Raw genomic sequence first — 21,729 nt, 5'->3', positions numbered from 1 at the left:
AAATAAAAACTTACCGTACTATGACAGGTGATCTTCTGATCAGCTACAGGAAGAGACTTAATAAAGAAAAAATTAAATGCAATTAATTCTAATACAGACACACAAATATTCTAAAATAAATATATTCTAATACACATACACACACAAATATTCTGATTCTTTATTTCACTATTTCATAAAATGGTTTCTGCATGTCATTTTCAAATAGTTCCACATTTTTAAATTTTACTTTTCTTGGCTTCTATAAGTTACTGTATGGATATAATTCAACAAATATTACAAAAAAAAAAAAATAATAATTACTTTATCCGCACCTACATGTATATTAAATAAATTTATTTGGCACTTGGTGAACATGTGCTGTAATTTTTAACAGTACAAAGCAATTTTTTCATATAGTAGATGGTTACATAACAGGAATGAGGAAATAGTGATATCATTATGATGTTGCTGATTGCCACCAGTGGCAAACAGGTGCACATCTCCTAGTAATCAATTTATGAGGCCCATGTACAAAATGAATAAAAATGGTCTGGAGCCCAAAATAATAATCCTTTCATAGTTTATAAAATTATCTAAAACATTATTGAACTTATTTCAAATTTAACAAAAAAAAATAAATAAAATAAAGTCATAAAATCTGTCATATGATATTTTTTGTTAGGTATTTCTACTGACAAATAAGAATGTAATTCTGTTGCATAGAAGTACATTCTTATTTGTCAGTAAAAATACCTAATGAAACACTTAAAAAAATTCTATGGTTAACCCCCCCCCCCCAAGCCATCTGAATTTATTATTCATCAATGGAGAACTATGCCTTATAGAAGAAGGGTTCTTGATTAATTTATTATTCAAAAATCCGCTTTAACTTAAATAGATAATATAATAATAAGATAACACAAATGCGAGATGTCACTTATTGTTAGTGTTTTTAATTATGTGGAATTATACTATAAGAAATCAGGGGCAAACATCTTGATTGTAAGGGAATCAAGGGAATAAGGGAATAGATTCAGCTAAGGGTCCAATGGACCCCTAGCTGAATCTATCCTCCTCTTCTTCTACTTTGAGGAAGATCCACTCACTTTAATCTTTCCTATAAGGCCTATTCAGCCAACTCTTCTTATTTTATGACCCTTATGCTATTAGAGTACTTAAGGTACCATGGGTTCTTTCCATTTCCGGCCTTACTATAATTCTACTCTATTCTACTATAATCTACTCTTTCTCCTTCAATATACCCTATTCCTTCTATTGGTTTAAATTTGGAAGAAGGCTAGCTAGTTCAGAAGCCTTAAGGTAGCAGCCCTACCACTGAACTATTCCATCGTCAGGCTAGTCACCTGACATGGAGAACATAATTCTACTTTTAAGCTGACAGAAAAAGGTAATCGGAATGAATCTATGGAAAATGACCCTGGAATGGAAAAGGTAAAATGAAAATGGAAACAACAAAATATAATACATATAGCACACTGGAATGTAAGAGGAATAGCATATAAAGAAATAGAATTAGACCAAATATTAAATGAAAGAAATTGTAAAATAGCAGTAATCACCGAAACAAAAAACTAAAAGGAACCATGAGAACAGAAAATTTTAATGTGATATACAGTGGAGTTGACAGAGACCAAAGAGCACAAGCAGGAGTCATGATTTGGATTCATAACTCCCTTTCAAAACAGTTAAAACAGTATAAATTATGGAATGAAAGAATAATAGAAGCTAGAATAAAAATAGATAGAGGTTATTTAACAATAATTGGTTTATATGCCCCAGAAGAAGGAAGAGAACAGGATAACATTGAATTTTATAATCAGCTACAAAATATATATAATAAAATAAATAAAAATGATTATGTAATTTTAGCAGGAGACTTAAATGCAAGAATTGGAAACACAAAAATTAACAATAATATAGGATTATATGGAGAACATACCCTAAACAGGAATGGTAAAATATTGATTGACTTTGTAGTTTATAACCTAAAAATAATGAATTCTTTCTATAAACATAAAGACATACATAAATATACTTGGGCAGCAAGAGGATGGAAATCAATATTAGATTATTTTATCTTAAATTAAAACACATCAAAGTTTTCGTTAGATGTTAGAGTTTACAGAGGATATGAAACAAGCAGTGACCACTTCCTTGTTAAAATTAAATTAAGATTACTACCTAAATGGCCACAAGTAACAAGAACAGAAAGAAAACTTAAAACATTTGTTTATAAAACTAGACTATTAAATGACACAAATATACAATGGCTATATGAACAAAGAATTAACCAATATCTAGATAAAATAAAACAAAATGAAGAAATAGAAATAGAATGGCTTAATATAAAAACGATACTAAATGTAGCAGCAAATGAAAGCTTATGAAAGACCAAAAAATTCAATAAAAGGAAAAAACTGAAGATATGGGATGATACAATCAAAGAAATAATCAAAATGAAAAAAGAAGCCTATCATAAATGGTTAAGCAGTAAAAGATTAGAAGATGAAATAGAATATAAAAGAATAAGAGCCATAGCTAAAAGAGAAGTCAGAAAAAGACAGAGAATCATGGAACAAATTTGTTTTTAATTTAGAACATGATTTATATAAAATAAGACCCAATGTATATAAGATTTTGAGACACCTAAATGCAGATACTAAAGAAAACAAAATTAAACATCGAATTAAAATTAGAAGAATTTCTAAATTTCTACACAGAATTGTGGATAAATAAATATTTTAAAAAAGACAACTGGCAAACATTTAATGAAAATGAAATAACTGAAGAAGAATTAGAAATCAGCCTGAAAGAAACAAGAAACGGAAAATCACCTGGAGAAAATAAGCTAGGTTCATAACTATATAAATATGCAGGAACAAGATTCAAAGAAAGACTCCTATTATTTTTAAATAAAATTTATTCAACTGGTAATATCCCCCCCCCCCCCAATAGAATGGAAAAAAGCAACTGTGGTTCCTATCCTTAAAAAAGGTAGTAGAGATGACCCTAAAAACTATAGAGGTATAAGTATACTAAATTCCTGTTACAAAATATATAGCAGAATTTTAAATAGCAAACTAATGAAATACTCCGAAAACTTTATTTTAGAAGTACAGAATAGATTTAGAAAAGGATGATATGTATAGACCCAGCCTTTTGCCTAAAATTAATAATAGAGAAAAGAGAATACAATTTAGAAACACATATTGCATTTATTGACTTTGAAAAAGCATTTGACAAAGTTAAAAGAAATATATTATTTAACATATTAAAAGAAAGACAAATACCAAATAATATCCTAAAAGCTACCACAAATATATATGAAAATAATCAAATACAAATAAGATTAAATCACGAGCAATCATATACGAGATAGATAAACCAAGGGGTCCGACAGGGATGTCCTCTCTAAGCAACTCTTTTTAATATCTACTTAAATGAAATAATAATAACCCATTTTACACAGAAGGATGATCATGCATAGACCCGGCCTTTTGCCTAAAATTAATAATAGAGAAAAGAAGAGAATACAATTTAGAAACACATATTGCATTTATTGACTTTGAATAAAGCAATTGACAAAATTAAAAGAAGCATTTTATTTAACATATTAAAAGAAAGAAAAATAACAAATAATATCTTAAAAGCTATCATAATATGAAAATAATGAAATACAAATAAGATTAAATCATGAGCTATCATATACAAGAGAGATCTGTGGAAAGGGTACAAAGGCGGATAACAAAGATGGTTTCAGGACTGTACCATGTTAGTTATGAGGATTGGCTAAGGGAATGTGAACTGCAGAGTTTGGTGGATAGAAGAAGGAGAGGTGATATGATTGAGACTTTTAAACTGTTGAGGTGGTTACAGGGTTGACACTGGAGAGTTCTTTCGCTTGGTTGAACAGCAGGAAGGAGTGATGACAAGAGGCCATCCCTGGAAGTTACGAAAGGAAACTGTTTGCAAGAGGGTGAGCAGTGGTTTCTTTGCATGGAGGGTCCCACAATGAGTCTTTTGACTCATTGTGGGACCTTCCCTCGATGAGTTTTGATAGACTGTTTCTTAGGAAGGACCTCCCACAATGAGTCTTTTGACTACATGGAGGCCTGAATAATAATAATAAACCAAGGGGTCTGACAGGGATGTCCCCTCTCAGCAACTCTTTTTAATATTTACCTAAATGAAATAATAATAAAGTGGAATAAAAATTCCCATCAAGGAATTAAACTTTCACCTAACAGTTAACTTAAACACTCTCCTCTTTGCAGACGACCAAATAATAATTACAAATTCTGAAGATAACTTATAGAAAGCTATTTTAGATCTAAATGAGATAGCCAAAGATTATGGTATGATAATATCAACAGAAAAATCAAAAACTATGGCCTTTAAAGGACAAGATCCAGCAAGAACTAAGATAGTGATAGATAATAAGATCTTAGAATCGGTGAATTCATTTAACTACCTAGGATGTATGATCACATATGAAAACAAAAAAGATATAAAAGTAAAAATTGCAAAATATTTAAAAATAACAGGTGTAATTAATTCTATATTTAAACCAAACCAGACTAAAAGTATACAATACATTAGCCCTACCAGTCTTATTGTATGGAAGTGAAATCTGGACAATAAAACAAAAAGACAAACGAAGATTAATAACAGCAGAAATGAAGTTTATGAGAAAAACTGCAAAGTATACTCTATTTGATAACAAAAGAAACGAAGAAATCATAAAAGAATTAAACCAAGAATCAGTAATAGAAAAACATTTAAAAAATATAAATATAAATGGATGGAACATGTTCAAAGAATGAAAATAGAAAGATTACCAAAACAAACCTTAAGGAACAAGCCATTAGGAAAAAGAAAACCAGGACGTCCTCTTAAACGATGACTTCTAAGGCCGGAACAGGCCACGCTAGGCCTAAATCCTTGATATGTATGATGATGATAAATATGTACACCTGTGTCAAGTTAGATTTCACAAGGCATTCTTGATAAAGCTTGAAGTGTTTAAAGGATTATCTCAACTGCAAAATGTGCTTATTCTACATCAAACAGAGGTTGAACTGTCTGACACTTTACATGACTAAATCAGTAGTTTAACATTTCTGTTCTTGATATCATGTGAGAATTATTTGTTTCAATCGTGATTTACTCTCAGACTTCTTATTTGATGATTAAATCTTTCCCTATTATAACTGTCTTTCAGTGGCAGCTCGTAAGAATTTGTAGTGGTGGGGCTGTAGCAATAAAAGTAAAAAAAAAAAGAAATCAATATGGATTGAAAAAATTATATCATTTACTTGCTAAGTTAAGTTATACACATAAATGCAATTGAGCAATTGAATGTAAAAAGAAAAACAACGTCAATTGATAATTATCTATTTATATTTAAATTCCATTCTTTATTCTTTTTGATTTACAAATTTATCTATGACCTTATCATTAAAAGTTATATTTGTAATCATGTTTTTCTCTATACTGAACATGGCTAAAGCAGTAAGTCAATTTTGTGCCATTGAATTTCTTAAAAAAGTTTTAATTCTTTTGAGAGCTGAGAAGCACCTTTCAGGTTCAGCCGTTGTCATAGGTGTAATAATTATTATTTGTAGAGGTTTGAATACTTCAACAAAAGATTCACAAATTCCTGCCTTATACATTATATCATAAACTTTTGTAAGTCCTAACAGACGTGAAAATTTTATATTTTGCAAATATTTAACAGAATTCTTCTCTTTGTTCATTGCTATAATTAAATAGAAAAAAAGAAAAACTGCACAATATTTACCTATGATAATGACGACGACGTTAATTTGTGTTGTTTATGCTCGTGTAGTAGCAACGTATCTTGGGTTGCAATGCTACCAGCCCGAACTGCACGTAAATCCCCACTAGATAGCTGTTTGATATGGTCTGCATTGAATGCAACTCCAGTGCTGAGTATTCTAGCCAGTACCAATACTAGCCCTAGCCCGCACAGCACATTGACTATTGCAAAATACAACTATAGCTACAAAATGAATTATATAAAATACTATCGAGCGGTACTGTATTACAAACAAGAAAATAATGGGAAAAAAGCATATATTTAGATAAATATATAAAAATTTATAATATTATTATTAGTCTCCTTCAGTGAGTCCAAAGACTCATCGAAAGAGGGTACCTGCTCTACAGTTCTGTCTCCGCCACTCAATCCACCAACTGAACCGCAACTACACCAACGCCATCTACCACCACTAGTATTTCCAAAGATAATCACAAACCTCCATGCCCACATGCAGGATTCGAACCCACAGTCTTTTGGCTGGAAAGCGGGTACGTTAACCACTCGGCTAGCCTGGCTGGCCTTAGTGATGTTTTCTCCCTGGTGCAGGACACCAGAGTGTACAGAGGATTTGAAATTGGAAGTGATCACTATTTAGTCTTGAGCAGGATAAAATTGAATTTCATATTGAAAAGAATAACATGTAAGAAAGTTTTAAAGCGAATAAAAGTTGAGCAGCTCTCAGATGTTAACTGTAGGCTAAAATACACAAAGATTATTGAAGAAAAAATGAAAGAGTTTGAGAACAGGAATCAAACCTTGGAGATTCGGTGGCAAACTCTGAAGAAAACATGGATTGATTCCCAGAGAGGCATGTGGTGAGGTTATCTGTAAGGATAAAAAAATCAGAACTCCCTGGTGGACACAGGAAGTTAAAGAGGCAGTGAAGGAAAAGAAGAAAGCATATCAAAAGTTCCTGGCAAATAAGTCAGCTTGTGCTCTTAGAGAATATAGAGACAAATGCAAGAATGCTAAACACTGTGTAAAACTAGCTAAACAAAAGTCATGGGAGGACTTTGGCAAGAATATAGAAAATAAATATCAAGAAGGTGGCAAAATATTCTGGAGGTTGTTGAAGAAGCTTAAGAATGGAGGAAAGAGTGCTGTAAAAGGAATTAGAGATGATAAAGGTGACATGAAAACGGGAGAAAAAGATATTCTTGAAGTATGGAGTAATTACTTTGAAAAACTGCTAAATGAAACAAGCAGTGATGACAGCACAGTGGTAAAAGACACTAACCAGGCATGCAGTCAGAAATACATATCCATACTAGAAGCAGAAAAAGCCATCAAAGGCTTGAAATGTGGAAAGGCAGCAGGAGTAGATGATATTCGACCAGAAATGCTGAAGTATGGTGGTATAAGAGTCTTACAGTGGCTGCACTGCATAGTTCAGAAAGCCTGGACAGAGGGACGAATTCCCGATGACTGGAGTAGAGCTCTCATAGTACCCATATATAAAAAGGGAAATAAAACTGCATGTGAGAATTACTGAGGTATTTCCCTACTGAGTGTTCCTGGCAAGATCTATGCAAGTATACTTGAGAAACGGTTGAGAAGAATTGTGGAAGAAAAGCTTGGTGAAGAACAAGCTGGATTCAGGCCAAATAGAGGCTGTCAGGATCAGATCTTCACTTTACGACAAACAGTTGAGAAAGCATGGGAATATAACAAATATCTGTATTTAAGTTTTGTCGATCTGGAAAAGGCATATGACAAGGTGCCAAGAGAGAAGCTATTCAATACGCTGCGGTTATATGGTGTCAATGGGGCATTATATCAAGCAATACTTAGTCTTTATTTGAGTTGTAAGTCAGCAGTTAGAATTGAAGGAAGTACAGGAAGATGGTTTAATGTTAAATCTGGTGTGAGACAAGGATGTACATTATCCCCTCTGTTATTCATTATCTATATGGATCACATTATGAAGGAAAGTGGTATTAAACATGATATCAAAATTGGAGATGTTAATGTCAGCTCATTGCTTTATGCGGATGATGTTATACTTCTAAATAAATCCGCTACAAGTCTGCAAGATTCTCTGACTAAATTGAATAGCTGTTGTAATAGATATGGTATGAAGGTCAGCAATAAAAAGACAAAGACAATGAAAATAGGCAGAATCATTGAAAATGTCAACTGTGTTGTGAATGGAGAACCTTATGGAACAAGTAAAACATTTCAGCTATTTAGGCACGATTTTTACTGAAGATGGTAAATTAAATATAGAAATAGACAACAGAATAAGCAAAGCTGGTATGGTGGGAAGTCAATTGAATAAATTCATATGGAATAAGAGAGAAATTAGTCGGAACACTAAATTAGCTGTGTACAAGACAGTGTTCAAACCAGTTTTAACTTATGGATCTGAGAGCTGGGTCAGAAGTAAAACACTTGACCAAAGACTAGAGACCACAGATATGAGAGTCCTGAGAAAGATTATAGGTGTGAACAGATGGCATCAATGGCAATATCATATTAAAAACGAGGATATTAGGAAAGAACTTGACATTGTCAGCATCCAGGAATGTGTTAGCAGAGCTAATCTCAGGTGGTATGGTCACTTAAACAGAATATGCGAGGAAAGATTAGCAAAACAAGTGTTCTCTGCCAGTTTGGCAGCAAAATGACCTAGAGGAAGACCAAGATATAGGTGGATTGATACTGTACAAAGTGCTTTAGACGATAGAAATATAAGATCTGATAATGTTGGAGTCTTGACAAGTAACAGACTTCTGATTTGGAGGAAAATTGTAGATAGGAAATTAATAATGATGTAATTTTTTCATGTAGTACTATCATATCCTGTACACTCCTTGAGGGTACATGGCAGGAATTTGATGATGATGATGATGATGATATAAAAATTTAAGAATGGTGATAATAAAACAGGATAAAATGAAAGGCACTTTCATTTTATACTGGAGGGGCTGCAGCCCTGCAGTCCTTATGGACGAGCCACAACTGCTGTCTTTAAAAAATTTACCAGATTTATGCAACTAAAATATCTTGCAATATATCCTTTTTGAAATGTTTTAACCATGTTAGGAACATTAAATTCATAAGAAAAAGATTATTTGGAAGAGAATTTCTTGGATAATGTTAAGTTAAATATCATCTTAAACAGAACTCCCTGTCCCTTCACAATAGGTCTATGTTGCTTTTATCTCCCTTCACTTGAAGACATATGTCTCTAATTCTCCCAATGCAGCTCGAGATCTTGTGATTTTAGAACATCCTCAGTTAAACCCTTACCACTGTTTCTTTTTCTTAAAAAAATTAAATTTTTGAAACTTTCCTTCCTTTACCTGTGATAACTGTGTCAGGAGAATGGTACTGTTGTACAGAATAGAATTCATCTGTAGGATAAAATAAGTCTATCGTCTCTTTCCCTGACAAGCTGTTAAAATTGTAACTGGTGATTTGGATTAGAGAATGTCTGATGGACAGATATCAAAGAGTGGTTTATGGAGGAATTGAATGAACTCTATTGGATAAATTAGAACAAATAGGAATGGATATAAATCTGGTGATTTGTATTAGAGGATAGCCAGTGGACAGATATTAAAGAGTGGTTTATGGAGGAGTTGAGTCCAGGAGAAGGTAAGTGACTACTGTTGTACCACAGGGTTCATTACCTGGTTCTCTGTTGTTTCAATTTGTATATCGATATATACGAAATGAGCTGACAGGAAACATTCAGTTGTTTGCTGATGATGCTAAACTGGGGGGTGCAGTGTGTGTGATAATGCATTATGGAAGTAGTAATCAACAATGAAGGCAAGAAACCTACATTCTGTAACCTCTGGTTAAGTAAAGATTCATGTGAATCAGGACTGAATACATTTCTTTCCCTTCTCACTCAAAGGCTCACTCTAGTGAGTATGGGTATGGCAAACCCGAGGCACCTGATGCTGGACCACGCCTTACTTCATGTAACATACACCTGCTATATTATCTGTAGACTGGTCCCTCCACGAGCCTGTGTAGCTCAGTGGATGTGGCGTTTGCACACCACGGCGCTAGGCCGCACGAAGGAAGACTTGGTTTCGAGTCTAGTCGGCGACTAGAGGAAATTTTTCAAAGCCTTTTTTCGACCGGTTCCCGAGTTAGTCGATCTCTGGCACGGGTAAGCAGGTTTTTCCTCCCGTAAACTCAAGAAAATTGACCGTAGAACCCACATTATTTCAGACATTAAATATATTGTGTTAGGGTTAGGGACCACGAGATGGCGGCACATTTGAGCCATCTCTCTTCACTGTGTGCCGCTAATTAGTGATAGCCTTGGGCCATCTATCTCTGATTTGTACCAGTGGAGATTGAACTGCCCACTCAATCTCCAAAAAGTTAGATAGGGTTAAAATGGCCTCGTCTACTCCCCGTATACGGGAATAAAAAGGCGTTAGCTGATTTTTTATTTTTATTTTTGGTCCCTCCACTTTTTCTTCCTTCTTTCTGGCCCCTTTTCCCCCAATGCTATTAGAGTACTCGAGGGCTAGGGGTGAATCTTTTCTATTTTGCTATTTCTTTTCACATTATGCAGTAAAGATGGTGTAACCTGGTATAATCCCAGGGTTAAGGGAACCTTCTTTAGTGTCTGTGCTCCAGTAGAATGGCTAAAAATGGTGTCTACACTCTAGAGGAGCAAACCTGATAGGAAGGCATAAAATGTATCTCCCAAGTTGGAGATTAGACCAAAAAAAACCCCCCTAAGACATGTTTCATGGCAAAAAGAAAAAAGAAAGGCTACACTGTCCAAGGCCAAAAAGGACATTTACCGATTTTGATGAATCTCTTCCAGGCAAATGAAGATGCAAACTCAAACCCCCTGAAGGGAGTTCTGTCTCTAATAAAAAGAACTAGGAAAACCATCACGAAAACTTATACTAAAACTATAACTAAATCTATCACTAAAATGTATAAAAATCGCTTCATTGAATGTCCATACATTATAATCAGAGGATAGAGTAGTAGAACTAGAAGAATCTCTGGAAGAAATCAACTGGGACATCATTGGACTTTCAGAGGTGAGATGTGACATCAAAAAAAATTATCGAAAGAGACAGTAGCCTTCTATTTTACCATAATAAGGTGAAAAGACTTAATCGAGTCGGTTTCTTAATTAGGAACAAATGGAGAAAGCATATTGCAGAATTTAAAACTTATGCAAGTAGAATTGCCTCCTTAAAGTTAGAATTAGGAAAAAAACAAATCACTAACAACAATACAGGTTTATGTTCCCACCACAAGCTATGATCAGGAAAAAATAGAGGAGTTCTATGATGAACTTGCACTAGAAATAACACCCCACAACTCTGAAGATATCATAATGGGAGACTTTAATGTCCAGGTAGGCACTAAGCAACAAAAGGCAGAAGATTTAGTTCTTGGAAACCATGGCAGCCAGAAAAGAAATGACAGAGGATGGTGACTCTTACAATTCGCCTTTAACCACCAGCTGAAAATTCCTTCTTTAGGAAAAGAGAAAAAAAAAGATGGACATGGATTTCATCGGATAGAAAAACTAGAAAAACAAGAAATGAAATAGACTATACATTATTAAAAGATTCACTTCATCTATATAACTTTGAAGTTTTTGACAATTTCAATTTTCAATTCAGATCATAGATTAATAAGAGGAGCCCTTCTGGTTCCAAAAAAAAAAAAAAAAAACAGGAATAATTGGTTCAGAAACAGACAATCAGGAGTTCAAGATCTACAAAGAAACCAGAAGAAATATAGAGACAATTTAAGGAAAAAATCAACCAGACTAAATAATGCTGAAGAGCTTTGCGATAATATAGAGGAAGTGACAAAGCAAGCATACCAACCACTAAATAGCAACAAGAGAAATTAAAGAGTCAAAAATAACTGACAATACCAAAAACTTAATAAAACAAAGAGAACTACTAAAGAAAAAAAAGATTCCATTCAATACAAAATAAAATAGAGTTAGTTTAACTAAACAAATTAGTCAAAAGAGAAATTAGAAAAGATTAAGGAATTTCAACATAAATAAAATCAAACAAACCCTAGAACAAGGCACATCTTTAAAAGCAGCAAAAAATGACCTAAAAAATGGCAAATCCTGGATTCCCTCTTCCTTAGTAAATGAATTTGGTGATAAAACAAATAACAGATCTGAAGTTCTCAAAATAGCAACAAAATTCTACCAAGAATTATTCAAGTAATCAAGCAAATAGTCTAACACACAACCAAACAAATAGAATGTGTGATGATCCTATCTTGGAAATCACCAAAGAAGAAATAGAACAGGCAGTCAAACAAATTGAAGATCAAATTCCAGCAGAATTCTTCAAAATAAGACTCAAGGAACTAACACCAGAACTTCTTAAACTATACAATGGCATCCTACATACAGAAACAGTTCCAAGGTAGCGGTTAACCTCAGAAAAAATACTACTTCATAAGAAGGGTGATAGATCAAATATAAGCATAATCTCATCTGAAATAATTATAAAATATTTATTAGGATTATCCAAAACAGAATTACAAGCCAACTAGATTAGAACTAACCATATGAACAAGCAGGATTGTGAAAAGGTTTTTCAACTATTGATCATCTACATACTATCAATCAAATTATTGAAAAATATCAAGAATATAATAAGCCTCTATACATAGCATTCATAGACTTCCCTCAATAGAACAAAAGGCGCTGTTCCTGGGACTCCAAAATCACGGTATAGAAAATAAATATATCAGAATATTAAAAAATATTTATAATAGTAACACAGCAGAAATCAAACTTGAGACAACAGGACCACCTTTCAACCTAGGAAGAGGAATTAAACAGGAAGACAAAGATCTGTATTTAAGTTTTGTCGATTTGGAAAAGGCATATGACAAGGTGCCACGAGAGAAGCTATTCAATACGCTGCAGTTATATGGTGTCAATGGGGCATTATATCAAGCAATACTTAATCTTTATTTGAGTTGTGAGTCAGCAGTTAGAATTGAAGGAAGTTCAGGAAGATGGTTTAATGTTAAATCTGGTGTGAGACAAGGATGTACATTATCCCCTCTGTTATTCATTATCTATATGGATCACATTATGAAGGAATGTGGTATTAAACCTGATATCAAAATTGGAGATGTTAATGTCAGCTCTTTGCTTTATGCGGATGATGTTATACTTCTAAATAAATCCGCTACAAGTCTGCAAGATTCTCTGACTAAATTGAATAGCTGTTGAAATAGATATGGTATGAAGGTCAGCAATAAAAAGACAAAGACAATGAAAATAGGCAGAATCATTGAAAATGTCAACTGTGTTGTGAATGGAGAACCTGTGGAACAAGTAAAACATTTCAGCTACTTAGGCACAATTTTTACTGAAGATGGTAAACTAAATATAGAAATAGACAACAGAATCAGCAAAGCTGGTATCGTGGGAAGTCAATTGAATAAATTCATATGGAATAAGAGAGAAATTAGTCAGAACACTAAATTAGCTGTATACAAGACTGTGTTCAAACCAATTTTAACTTATGGATCTGAGAGCTGGGTCAGAAGTAAAACACTTGACCAAAGACTAGAGACCGCAGATATGAGAGTCCTGAGAAAGATTAGAGGCGTGAACAGATGGCATCAATGGCAATATCATATTAAAAATGAGGATATTAGGAAAGAACTTGACATTGTCAGCATCCAGGAATGCATTAGCAGAGCTAATCTCAGATGGTATGGTCACTTAAATAGAATGGGAGAGGAAAGATTAGCAAAACAAGTGTTCTCTGCCAGGTTGGCAGGAAAACGACCCAAAGGAAGACCAAGATATAGGTGGATTGATACGGTACAAAGTGCCTTAGATGATAGAAATATAAGATCTGATAATGTTGGAGTCTTGACAAGTAACAGACTGATTTGGAGGAAAATTGTAGATAGGAAGTTAGTAATGATGTAATTTTTTCATGTAGTACTGTCATATCCTGTACACCCCTTGAGGGTACATGGCAGGAATTTGATGATGATGATGATGACACAATAGCACCCAAGCTATTCACTTTATTGTTGGAAATGTTATTTAGAGAACTGAACTGGGATAATTATGGTTTAAACATCTTCAGCAAAAATTTAAGCAATCATATATTTGCCGATGACATAGCACAGTTATTTGAAAACAGCTCAGAACTGGAAACAATGATTAGAGATCTAAGTAATAAAAGAAAAACATATGGATTAAACATAAGCTACAGCAAATCTAAATTAATGACTATCCACACAGAAATCTCAATAACTGTTGAAAACAGAATAATAACTTACGAAGAAGATTTTAAATATTTGGGCCAGATAATATCATTTAAAAACTCTGGATGGAAAAGAAACAGATGCCAGAATCACCAATGCTTGGAGAAGCTACTGGAGTTTAAAGGAGTGGATGAAGGGAGACCTACCAATCAGCCTAAAATGCAAACTTCATAATATGATCACACTACCCATTATAAACTATGGATCACAAACATGTCACTAACAACTAAACAAGTGACCAAGCTAAGAACATACAAAAGAGCAATGGAAAGAAGTATGTTAAACATCAAAAGGAAAGAAAAAATAAGAGACCTAGAAATAAGACAGAAAACAAAAGTCACTTATATCAATAAGAACAGCAAAATCCCTAAAATGGAAATGGGGAGGACACTTGATGAGAAAACAAGATGGCGCATGTGATAAACTCGCCACCTACTGGATAACAGAGAGGGAAAGAGAAGTAGAGGCAGACAGAAAACCAGATGAACTTATTCTAACAGCAGGACCAACCTGGTCGAAAACAGCCCAAAACAGAGCCGAATGGAAAAACATGGGGGAGGCCTTTGCTCGGCAGTGGAATTCTACAGGCTGACAACAACAACATTTCTTTTAAGATAAAAAAATGTTAGAATGAGACTTTCTTACCAATGACATATGGATACAGTATGTTTAAAATTTGTAACATTCAATAAATTTTTTTACATATTTACTAGTATGCAAAGAAGCTTAGTTATTTAATAAAATTTGCATTTTTCACTATGCCTACTGTTAAGATATTTGCTATATAAAACTTTGTATATATATATATATATATATATATATATATATATATATTTTTTTTATATATACTTGTATAATAAATTTATGTTCAAAAAGAGTGTTATGTGCTTAATTTGTTGTTTTTATTCCAAAAACATTATAATATGAAGTAAAAATATCAATAAATAACATTTTAGTTGTTTTTTTTCTTTTTATATCCTTTTAATTTTTCCTGCTAGCAAAGAAGAAGTTTATTTTTCACTTGGTTAGACTATAATAAATTTAGTTTAATCCTTTATCCAAGTGTAAGCAAACAAAGTTTGCACCTGGAAATATCTTCAGGACTGAGGAAAGGTAGTGCAACATCAGGCAACTCCGAGCAAAGGCGGACCAAGCTCTTATCACTCCTTGTCTCAGTATCTTCCATAATGCAAAGCGCATCTCCTTGCGGGCAGGTATATATTGCTATGCATTAAGGGAAGGGCCACTATCCAGACCGGTTTCAATCTTTATTGAGGTCTCGTCAGTGGGAGGCAGACCCAAACGTGGGGATACTAAAGCAGAAGCAATAAGAGGTCATATTTACCTATAGGAGTTGCCAACAGGTGTACCACCTTATTATTGAATTACTCTGGATTTGGGTCTGCCTCCCACTGACGAGACCTCAATAAAGGTTGAAACCGGTCTGGGTAGTGGCCCTTCCCTTAATGCATAGTAGCATTAAGGGAAGTGGCAAGGAGATGTGCTTTGCATTATGGGAGATACTGAGACAAGGAGTGATGAGATCTTGGTCCACCTTTGCTCGGAGTTGCCTAGTGTTGCACTACTTTACCTCAGTCCTGAAGATATTTTCAGGAGCAAACTTTGTTTGCTTACACTTGGATAAAGGATTAAACTAAATTTATTATAGTCTAACCAAGTGAAAAATAAACTTCCAACATCTTTTTCTAAATCTAGAGTAATTCAATAATAAGGTGGTACACCTGTTAGCAACTCCTATAGGTAAATATGACCTCTCCTATTGCTTCTGCTTTAGTATCTCCACGTTTGGGTCTGCCTCCCATGCTGGATTTATATGAGAGGCTCTGCTTGGGGTAGGTTTTTGCCTGTCTCTGAGTAGAGCCAGGCAAAAGCTCTACTTTTGCCTGGGATTATGGCTCTGTCTGTCTGGTGGGGTGAGCCTGCCACTGGGTAGAGCCAACGCTGAGAAGTTCTTCTTGGTGACTGGGTGAGACTGTCACTGAGTGGAACAAAGCTGAGTTGGGTGATCTTTTGGGATCATCTAATTTTTAAAGAGGTCTTTACTTAAATACACCTCAATAAAGGTCGGAACCGGTTGGAAGCTTGGGTGATGAATGGCAATGCTGTAGCCCGTGAAGTTAACTGAGGCACGGCTGTTGCTGTTATCCTTCCAGATGAGCAAATGAGCGCTTCTGAGTTTCCGACTTTCTCATTCTGTGGGTCGCTCATTATTGGGTGATCCAGCGAATTTTACGAGTTTTTGGAATGGCATCCCCTGCACTTAAACAAAGGGAAACCAGTCTGGGTAGTGGCCATTCCCTTAATGCATAGCAGTATATACATGTCTGCAAGGAGATGTGCTTTGCATTATGGAAGATACTGAGACAAGGAGTGATGAGAGCTTGGTCCACCTTTGCTCGGAGTTGCCTGGTGTTGCACTACCTTACCTCAGTCCTGAAGATATTTTCAGGCACAAACTTTGTTTGTTTACACTTGGATAAAGGATTAAACTAAATTTATTATAGCAAAGAAGAAGTAACCAGAATTTATCATTTTACAAAAAAGTGTTGCATATAATACATAAAATACATATAAAATAAAACTTAATGTAAAACAGAGTATATAAATACATTTAGGATTAAAGAATTTCGATGGTGTCAAAGGTTTTTAATGATATATAGAAATAAACATCATCGAAACAACTGGACCTTACCTCTATAGTTCCCACTAGTGCCTTATAATTTTGATTATTCTGAATAAGCATCCTTCGAACAGAGTTTAATGCCTCTGTCACCGAAGTAGCACTTTGTGTAATAATATTATGTGAAGGCGAGAAACCTGCATTCTGTAACCTCTGGTTGAGTAAAGAGTCATGTGAATCAGGATCTTTTTGTACACCATGTTGTTGAATATTACTAGAATTTGTTTCAACAAAGGTTAAAAATAATGGCCGTTGTTCTCTTGGTGGAAGAGGAGGATTTTTCTGAAATAAAGAATGACTTGTATTTTCTTTATTTTACACACTATGACAAACAACAAAGATATTTAACAATCAAAAAAATAAGTTTTGCAGATTATATTATTAATAACGTTAATAATCAGTGGGACACAGATTGCAACACTATGTTCATTACAGTGATAAATATAAGGGGAGGAATTAGCTGTGTTCTCCTACCAGGATCTTGGCTGACTAGCCATCAGTCATGCTTGTAGCATGTTGAGCACAGTTAAGCCTGGGATGGATTTCCGTGGTGGGTTGGCAACCTATGACACGGTCAAAAACCCTGATGGAACTGATATATATGGCAGTGCCAATATTTCGGTGAAGTCCGTGGAGGGCCATACCCTGGAAGTCTTAGTATCATGCCTCCACGTGGACCCCCCCCCCCCCGGAAAACATGGTGTCGTAATTAGCCATGGCAAAGTTGATACTAAGCAAAGAGCTGGCAGAAAGCTATAAAGTGCATCTCCCAAGACGTTATGTGGCCAGCATGGGAGATGTTAGGACTGCAATGACATCTGCTGTTTCATCATTAGCGGAAGAATTCATACATCAACGGCAATGTGAAACAACTGGCAGGCGAAAGATCCTGAATACAAATCAATGGCTGACAGAGTGAGCCAAGTTAGCTGGCTATTGCAGATGTGGAAGAGATCGGGGCCTCACCACGTTACTATCCTCTATCCTATAGTCGACCATGAGATACGGAAATATTTTACAAGCTATGCTTTGGAAGTTGGAACCTCTGCAACGTCCCAAGCTGTAAATAGTTACAGGGAAGAAGACACTGAAACTGTGATTAAAATGAGCGCTGCAAGTGCACTCCATAATGATGTCAACTTAAATCCGAAAGGAAGGTTGGCATCTGATATTCCTCGTTTGAAAACAAGAAATGGAGTCTTGAAAATTGGAACATGAGAGCATTATATAAACTAGGGAATTTTGACAACCTTATACAGGAAATAAAAAGACTTAAAGTTGATGTGATGGGAATCAGTGAAACAAGATGGCCTAACATGGGAAAACTAGAAAAAGATGGCTTTACATTTGTATATTCTGGTGGAGAGAAGCATGAATATGGAGTGGGTTTCATGATTAAGAAAGACATCTTGAAATCTGTAATGGGGCTGTGGCCCATAAACGAAAGAATAATACTTATTAAATTAGCCGCAAAGCCTTAAACATCATAATTATCCAGGTTTATGCCCCTACGATGACTCACAATGATGAAGAAATAGAAGATTTATATTTCTTCATCATTGAAATAGAAGATCATTGTGATGGGTGACTTGAATGCAAAGGTGTGAGAAGGGGAAGAAAATCCAGTTGTTGGAAAATATGGACTAGGCAACAGAAATGAAAGAGGTGAGAGATTGATACAATTCTGTATTCAAAACAACTTGCACACAACATCCAAAGCACAGACTATATACTTGGACAAACCCAGGTTTGTCCAAGTATATAATCTGTATATAATCTAAGAAACCAAATAGATTTCATAACGATAAATAATAGATACAAATATAATATAACCAACATAAAAACATACCCAGGTGCTGATATAGGTTCAGACCATAACCCTGTTGTGTCCACTTTAAAAATTAAGCTAAAAAACATTTCTAAAAACAATCATACTGAAAGACTTTACTTCACAGCTCTGAATATACCTGACAACATAATGGTGTTTAACTCAGAAATTAGATCATGTAGGATATAAAACAGAAGACAATATACTTTGTAACACAGAGGAAATTGAAAACAGGTGGTCAAATTTTAGAAGTGCAATATATAAGACAGCTAACGAGGTTATCCCAAAAATTAAATACAATAAGAAAAAACTCTGGGTGACTGAATCAATACTAGAACTTATGAATGAAAGATGAAAAAAGAAAAATACACAACAGTATAGAATACTCAATAAAATTATAAAAAATGAATGCAGGAAGGCTAAAGACAAGTGGCTAAATGAAAAATGTAAAGAAATAGAGTAACTGGACAAGAAACACAATAGTAAAGAAATGCATAAATCGATCCAAGCCCTGACAAATAAAAAGAAAAATTTCAACCATAATCCTTGTATAAAAGATCAAAATGGAAAAATGCTACTAGAGACACAAGGTATCATAAAAGATGGAAAGAATATGGAAAAGAACTGTTTGACTCTGATCGCACAGATGCACCAGATATATAAAATATGGATGGTGAACCAATTACATATGAAGAAATAGAGCATATTCTAAGTCAAATGAAAACAGGTAAAACACCAGGCCCTGATCAGATCCCTATTGAATTGTTAAAGAAAGTAAATGAAAACACACTTAATGACCTGAAGGTTATTTTTAATAACATCTATGTACAGGATACATCCCTGATGATCTAAGGAAATCCATCTTTGTCACTATTCCCAAAATTTCAAGAACTTTCAAATGTACAGAATATAGACTAATAAGTTTAACAAGCCATGTTACAAAATTACTACTGAGAATAATCCTAGAAAGAATAAAAGGTACTTTGTCAGCAGAAATAGAAGACACTCAATCAGGTTTTCAAAAAGACAAATGTACAAGAGAAGGAATCTTCAATTTGAAAACATTATGTGAAAGAAGCCTTGACAACCAGAAAAGCATATATCTTTGTTTTATTGATTACACCAAAGCATTTGATTCAATAGATCACAAGAAATTAATACATACCCTACAGAATAATGGGTTAAAAGGAAAAGATCTACATATAACTACAAATATATACTGGAATCAAATGGCCTCAATAAGATATAAAAATACATATTCTGGCAACTTTGAAATCAAAAAAGGAGTAAGGCAAGGATGTGTCTTATCACCCTTACTGTACAATATATATAGTAAGCAAGTTTTTAAAAATATTTCAGAACTGAAGGGTGTAAAAGTCGGAGGTAGGAACTTCAACAACTTCAGGTATGCAGATGACACAGTCCTTATAGCTGAATCTGAAGATGATCTTCAAAACTTAATCACAGAAATTTACAACAGAAGCTTAGACATGGGACTAATCATTAACCTAAAGAAAACAAAGTGCATGATTATATCAAAAGAACCAATAAATAAGAAACTGAACATAACTGTTAACCAAAAGAAAAATGAACAGGTTCAGTCTTTTATATATTTGGGACAAATGTTTACGGACAGAGGAAATTCCCTTGAAGAAATAAAAAGAAGAATAGAGATGGCAAGAAAAGCCTTTACTGATATGAAAACTGTTCTAACATCCAGAGACATTAATATAGACACAAGAAAAAGATTAATAAAATGCTATATCTGGTCAAGCCTTCTCTACAACAGTGAAACTTGGACTCTAAATAAAGAAGCAGAGAAAAAAATTAGAAGCTTTCAAAATGTGGCCCATCAGAAGAATGTTGAAAATACCATGGACAGAGAAAATGAAAAACGAAGATGTTTTAAAGAAAGCAAAAATGAAAAGAACATTAATGAAAATAACTAAAGAGTGAAAACGTAAATATTTTGGACATCTAACTAGACAAGAAGGCATTTATCTGGTCAAGCCTTCTCTACAACAGTGAAACTTGGACTCTAAATAAAGAAGCAGAGAAAAAAATTAGAAGCTTTCAAAATGTGGCCCATCAGAAGAATGTTGAAAATACCATGGACAGAGAAAATGAAAAACGAAGATGTTTTAAAGAAAGCAAAAATGAAAAGAACATTAATGAAAATAATTAAAGAGCGAAAACGTAAATATTTTGGACATCTAACTAGACAAGAAGGCATTCAGAAATTAATATTAGAAGGGAAATTGGATGGAAAAAGAGGGAGAGGTAGACCCAGGAGAATGTGGTTTGAAGACATTAAGGACTGGACTCGCTTGAATTACCATAAATGTTCCAGAGCAGCAAAAGAAAGAAAAAGGTTCTGTGACATGGTTGTCAACCTCCTTCTAGGGGATGACACTTGAAGAATTTTCTAAAGTATGAAGATATCCTCTCAACTGGTCTCTTATAAAGTGAACTGGATATGTGTGAACTGGAAACTATAAAGAAGGGAGAAAGGAAGGAGAGAGAAAATTTGCAAGAATGTGTGCATTACATGAACATATTACCTTGATTACTGTGATGGACCTGTGATTTCAGTCAGGATTTCTCCATGACTGCAGGTCGTAAAGAGTCCAGCTATTCCTTGGGCCTTCTCCATTTTCTTCTGACTTTCTTAATCATTGGGTCTTCCCACCTTAAGGCTGGTCTTCCAGGTTTTCTTTTGGTATCTCTCGGATACCAGTTTGTAACTCTGACTGTCCATCTGTTGTCTCTCAGTCTGGCGAGATGTCCTGCCCATCTTCTTTTGCTGTTGTAGATTGCTTTTATTATGTCCGCGAGTCCAGACTTCTTCCCGATTTCTGTGTGTGTGTGTGTCTTACGTGGTCTATTTTGTTTATATTGCACATTCTTCTTTCTATTGCACGTTGAGTCATTATTAAGGTTTGTTCTTCTTTTAAAGTTGTGTTCCATGTTTCACTGCCATAAGTTAATGCTGGTAAGATGTGACTATTGAAAAGATGGGCTCTTATTTCTATATCTATGTTTTGGTTGGTAATTGTTGATTTTATTTAGTTGAAGGCTATTCAAGCA

The 21,729-nt window shown here is 34.3% G+C and overlaps 1 protein-coding gene across 2 annotated transcripts in view; it reads right to left on the bottom strand.

Moving 5' to 3' along the window:
• The window catches only part of LOC150092319 (oxysterol-binding protein-related protein 11-like), a 375,890-nt gene that overhangs the window by 265,009 nt on the left and 89,152 nt on the right, over window positions 1–21,729 (bottom strand). For both annotated transcript variants that reach the window (XM_090415181.1, XM_090415180.1), the window contains 2 exons: window positions 16,827–17,096; window positions 15–56 (listed from right to left, as the gene is read on the bottom strand). In XM_090415181.1, coding sequence (XP_090271307.1) covers window positions 15–56; window positions 16,827–17,096 — 312 coding nt within the window. The remainder of the gene's footprint in view (window positions 1–14; window positions 57–16,826; window positions 17,097–21,729) is intronic.

Source organism: Typopeltis vanoorti, chromosome 26 (genome assembly GCF_054136105.1).
Source record: "Typopeltis vanoorti isolate ZY-2024b chromosome 26, IOZ_Tvanoo_1.0, whole genome shotgun sequence".
NCBI lineage: Eukaryota > Metazoa > Arthropoda > Arachnida > Uropygi > Thelyphonidae > Typopeltis > Typopeltis vanoorti.
The sequence above is the reverse complement of the archived record's forward strand: the minus strand, read 5'-3'. Positions and strand labels throughout refer to the sequence as shown.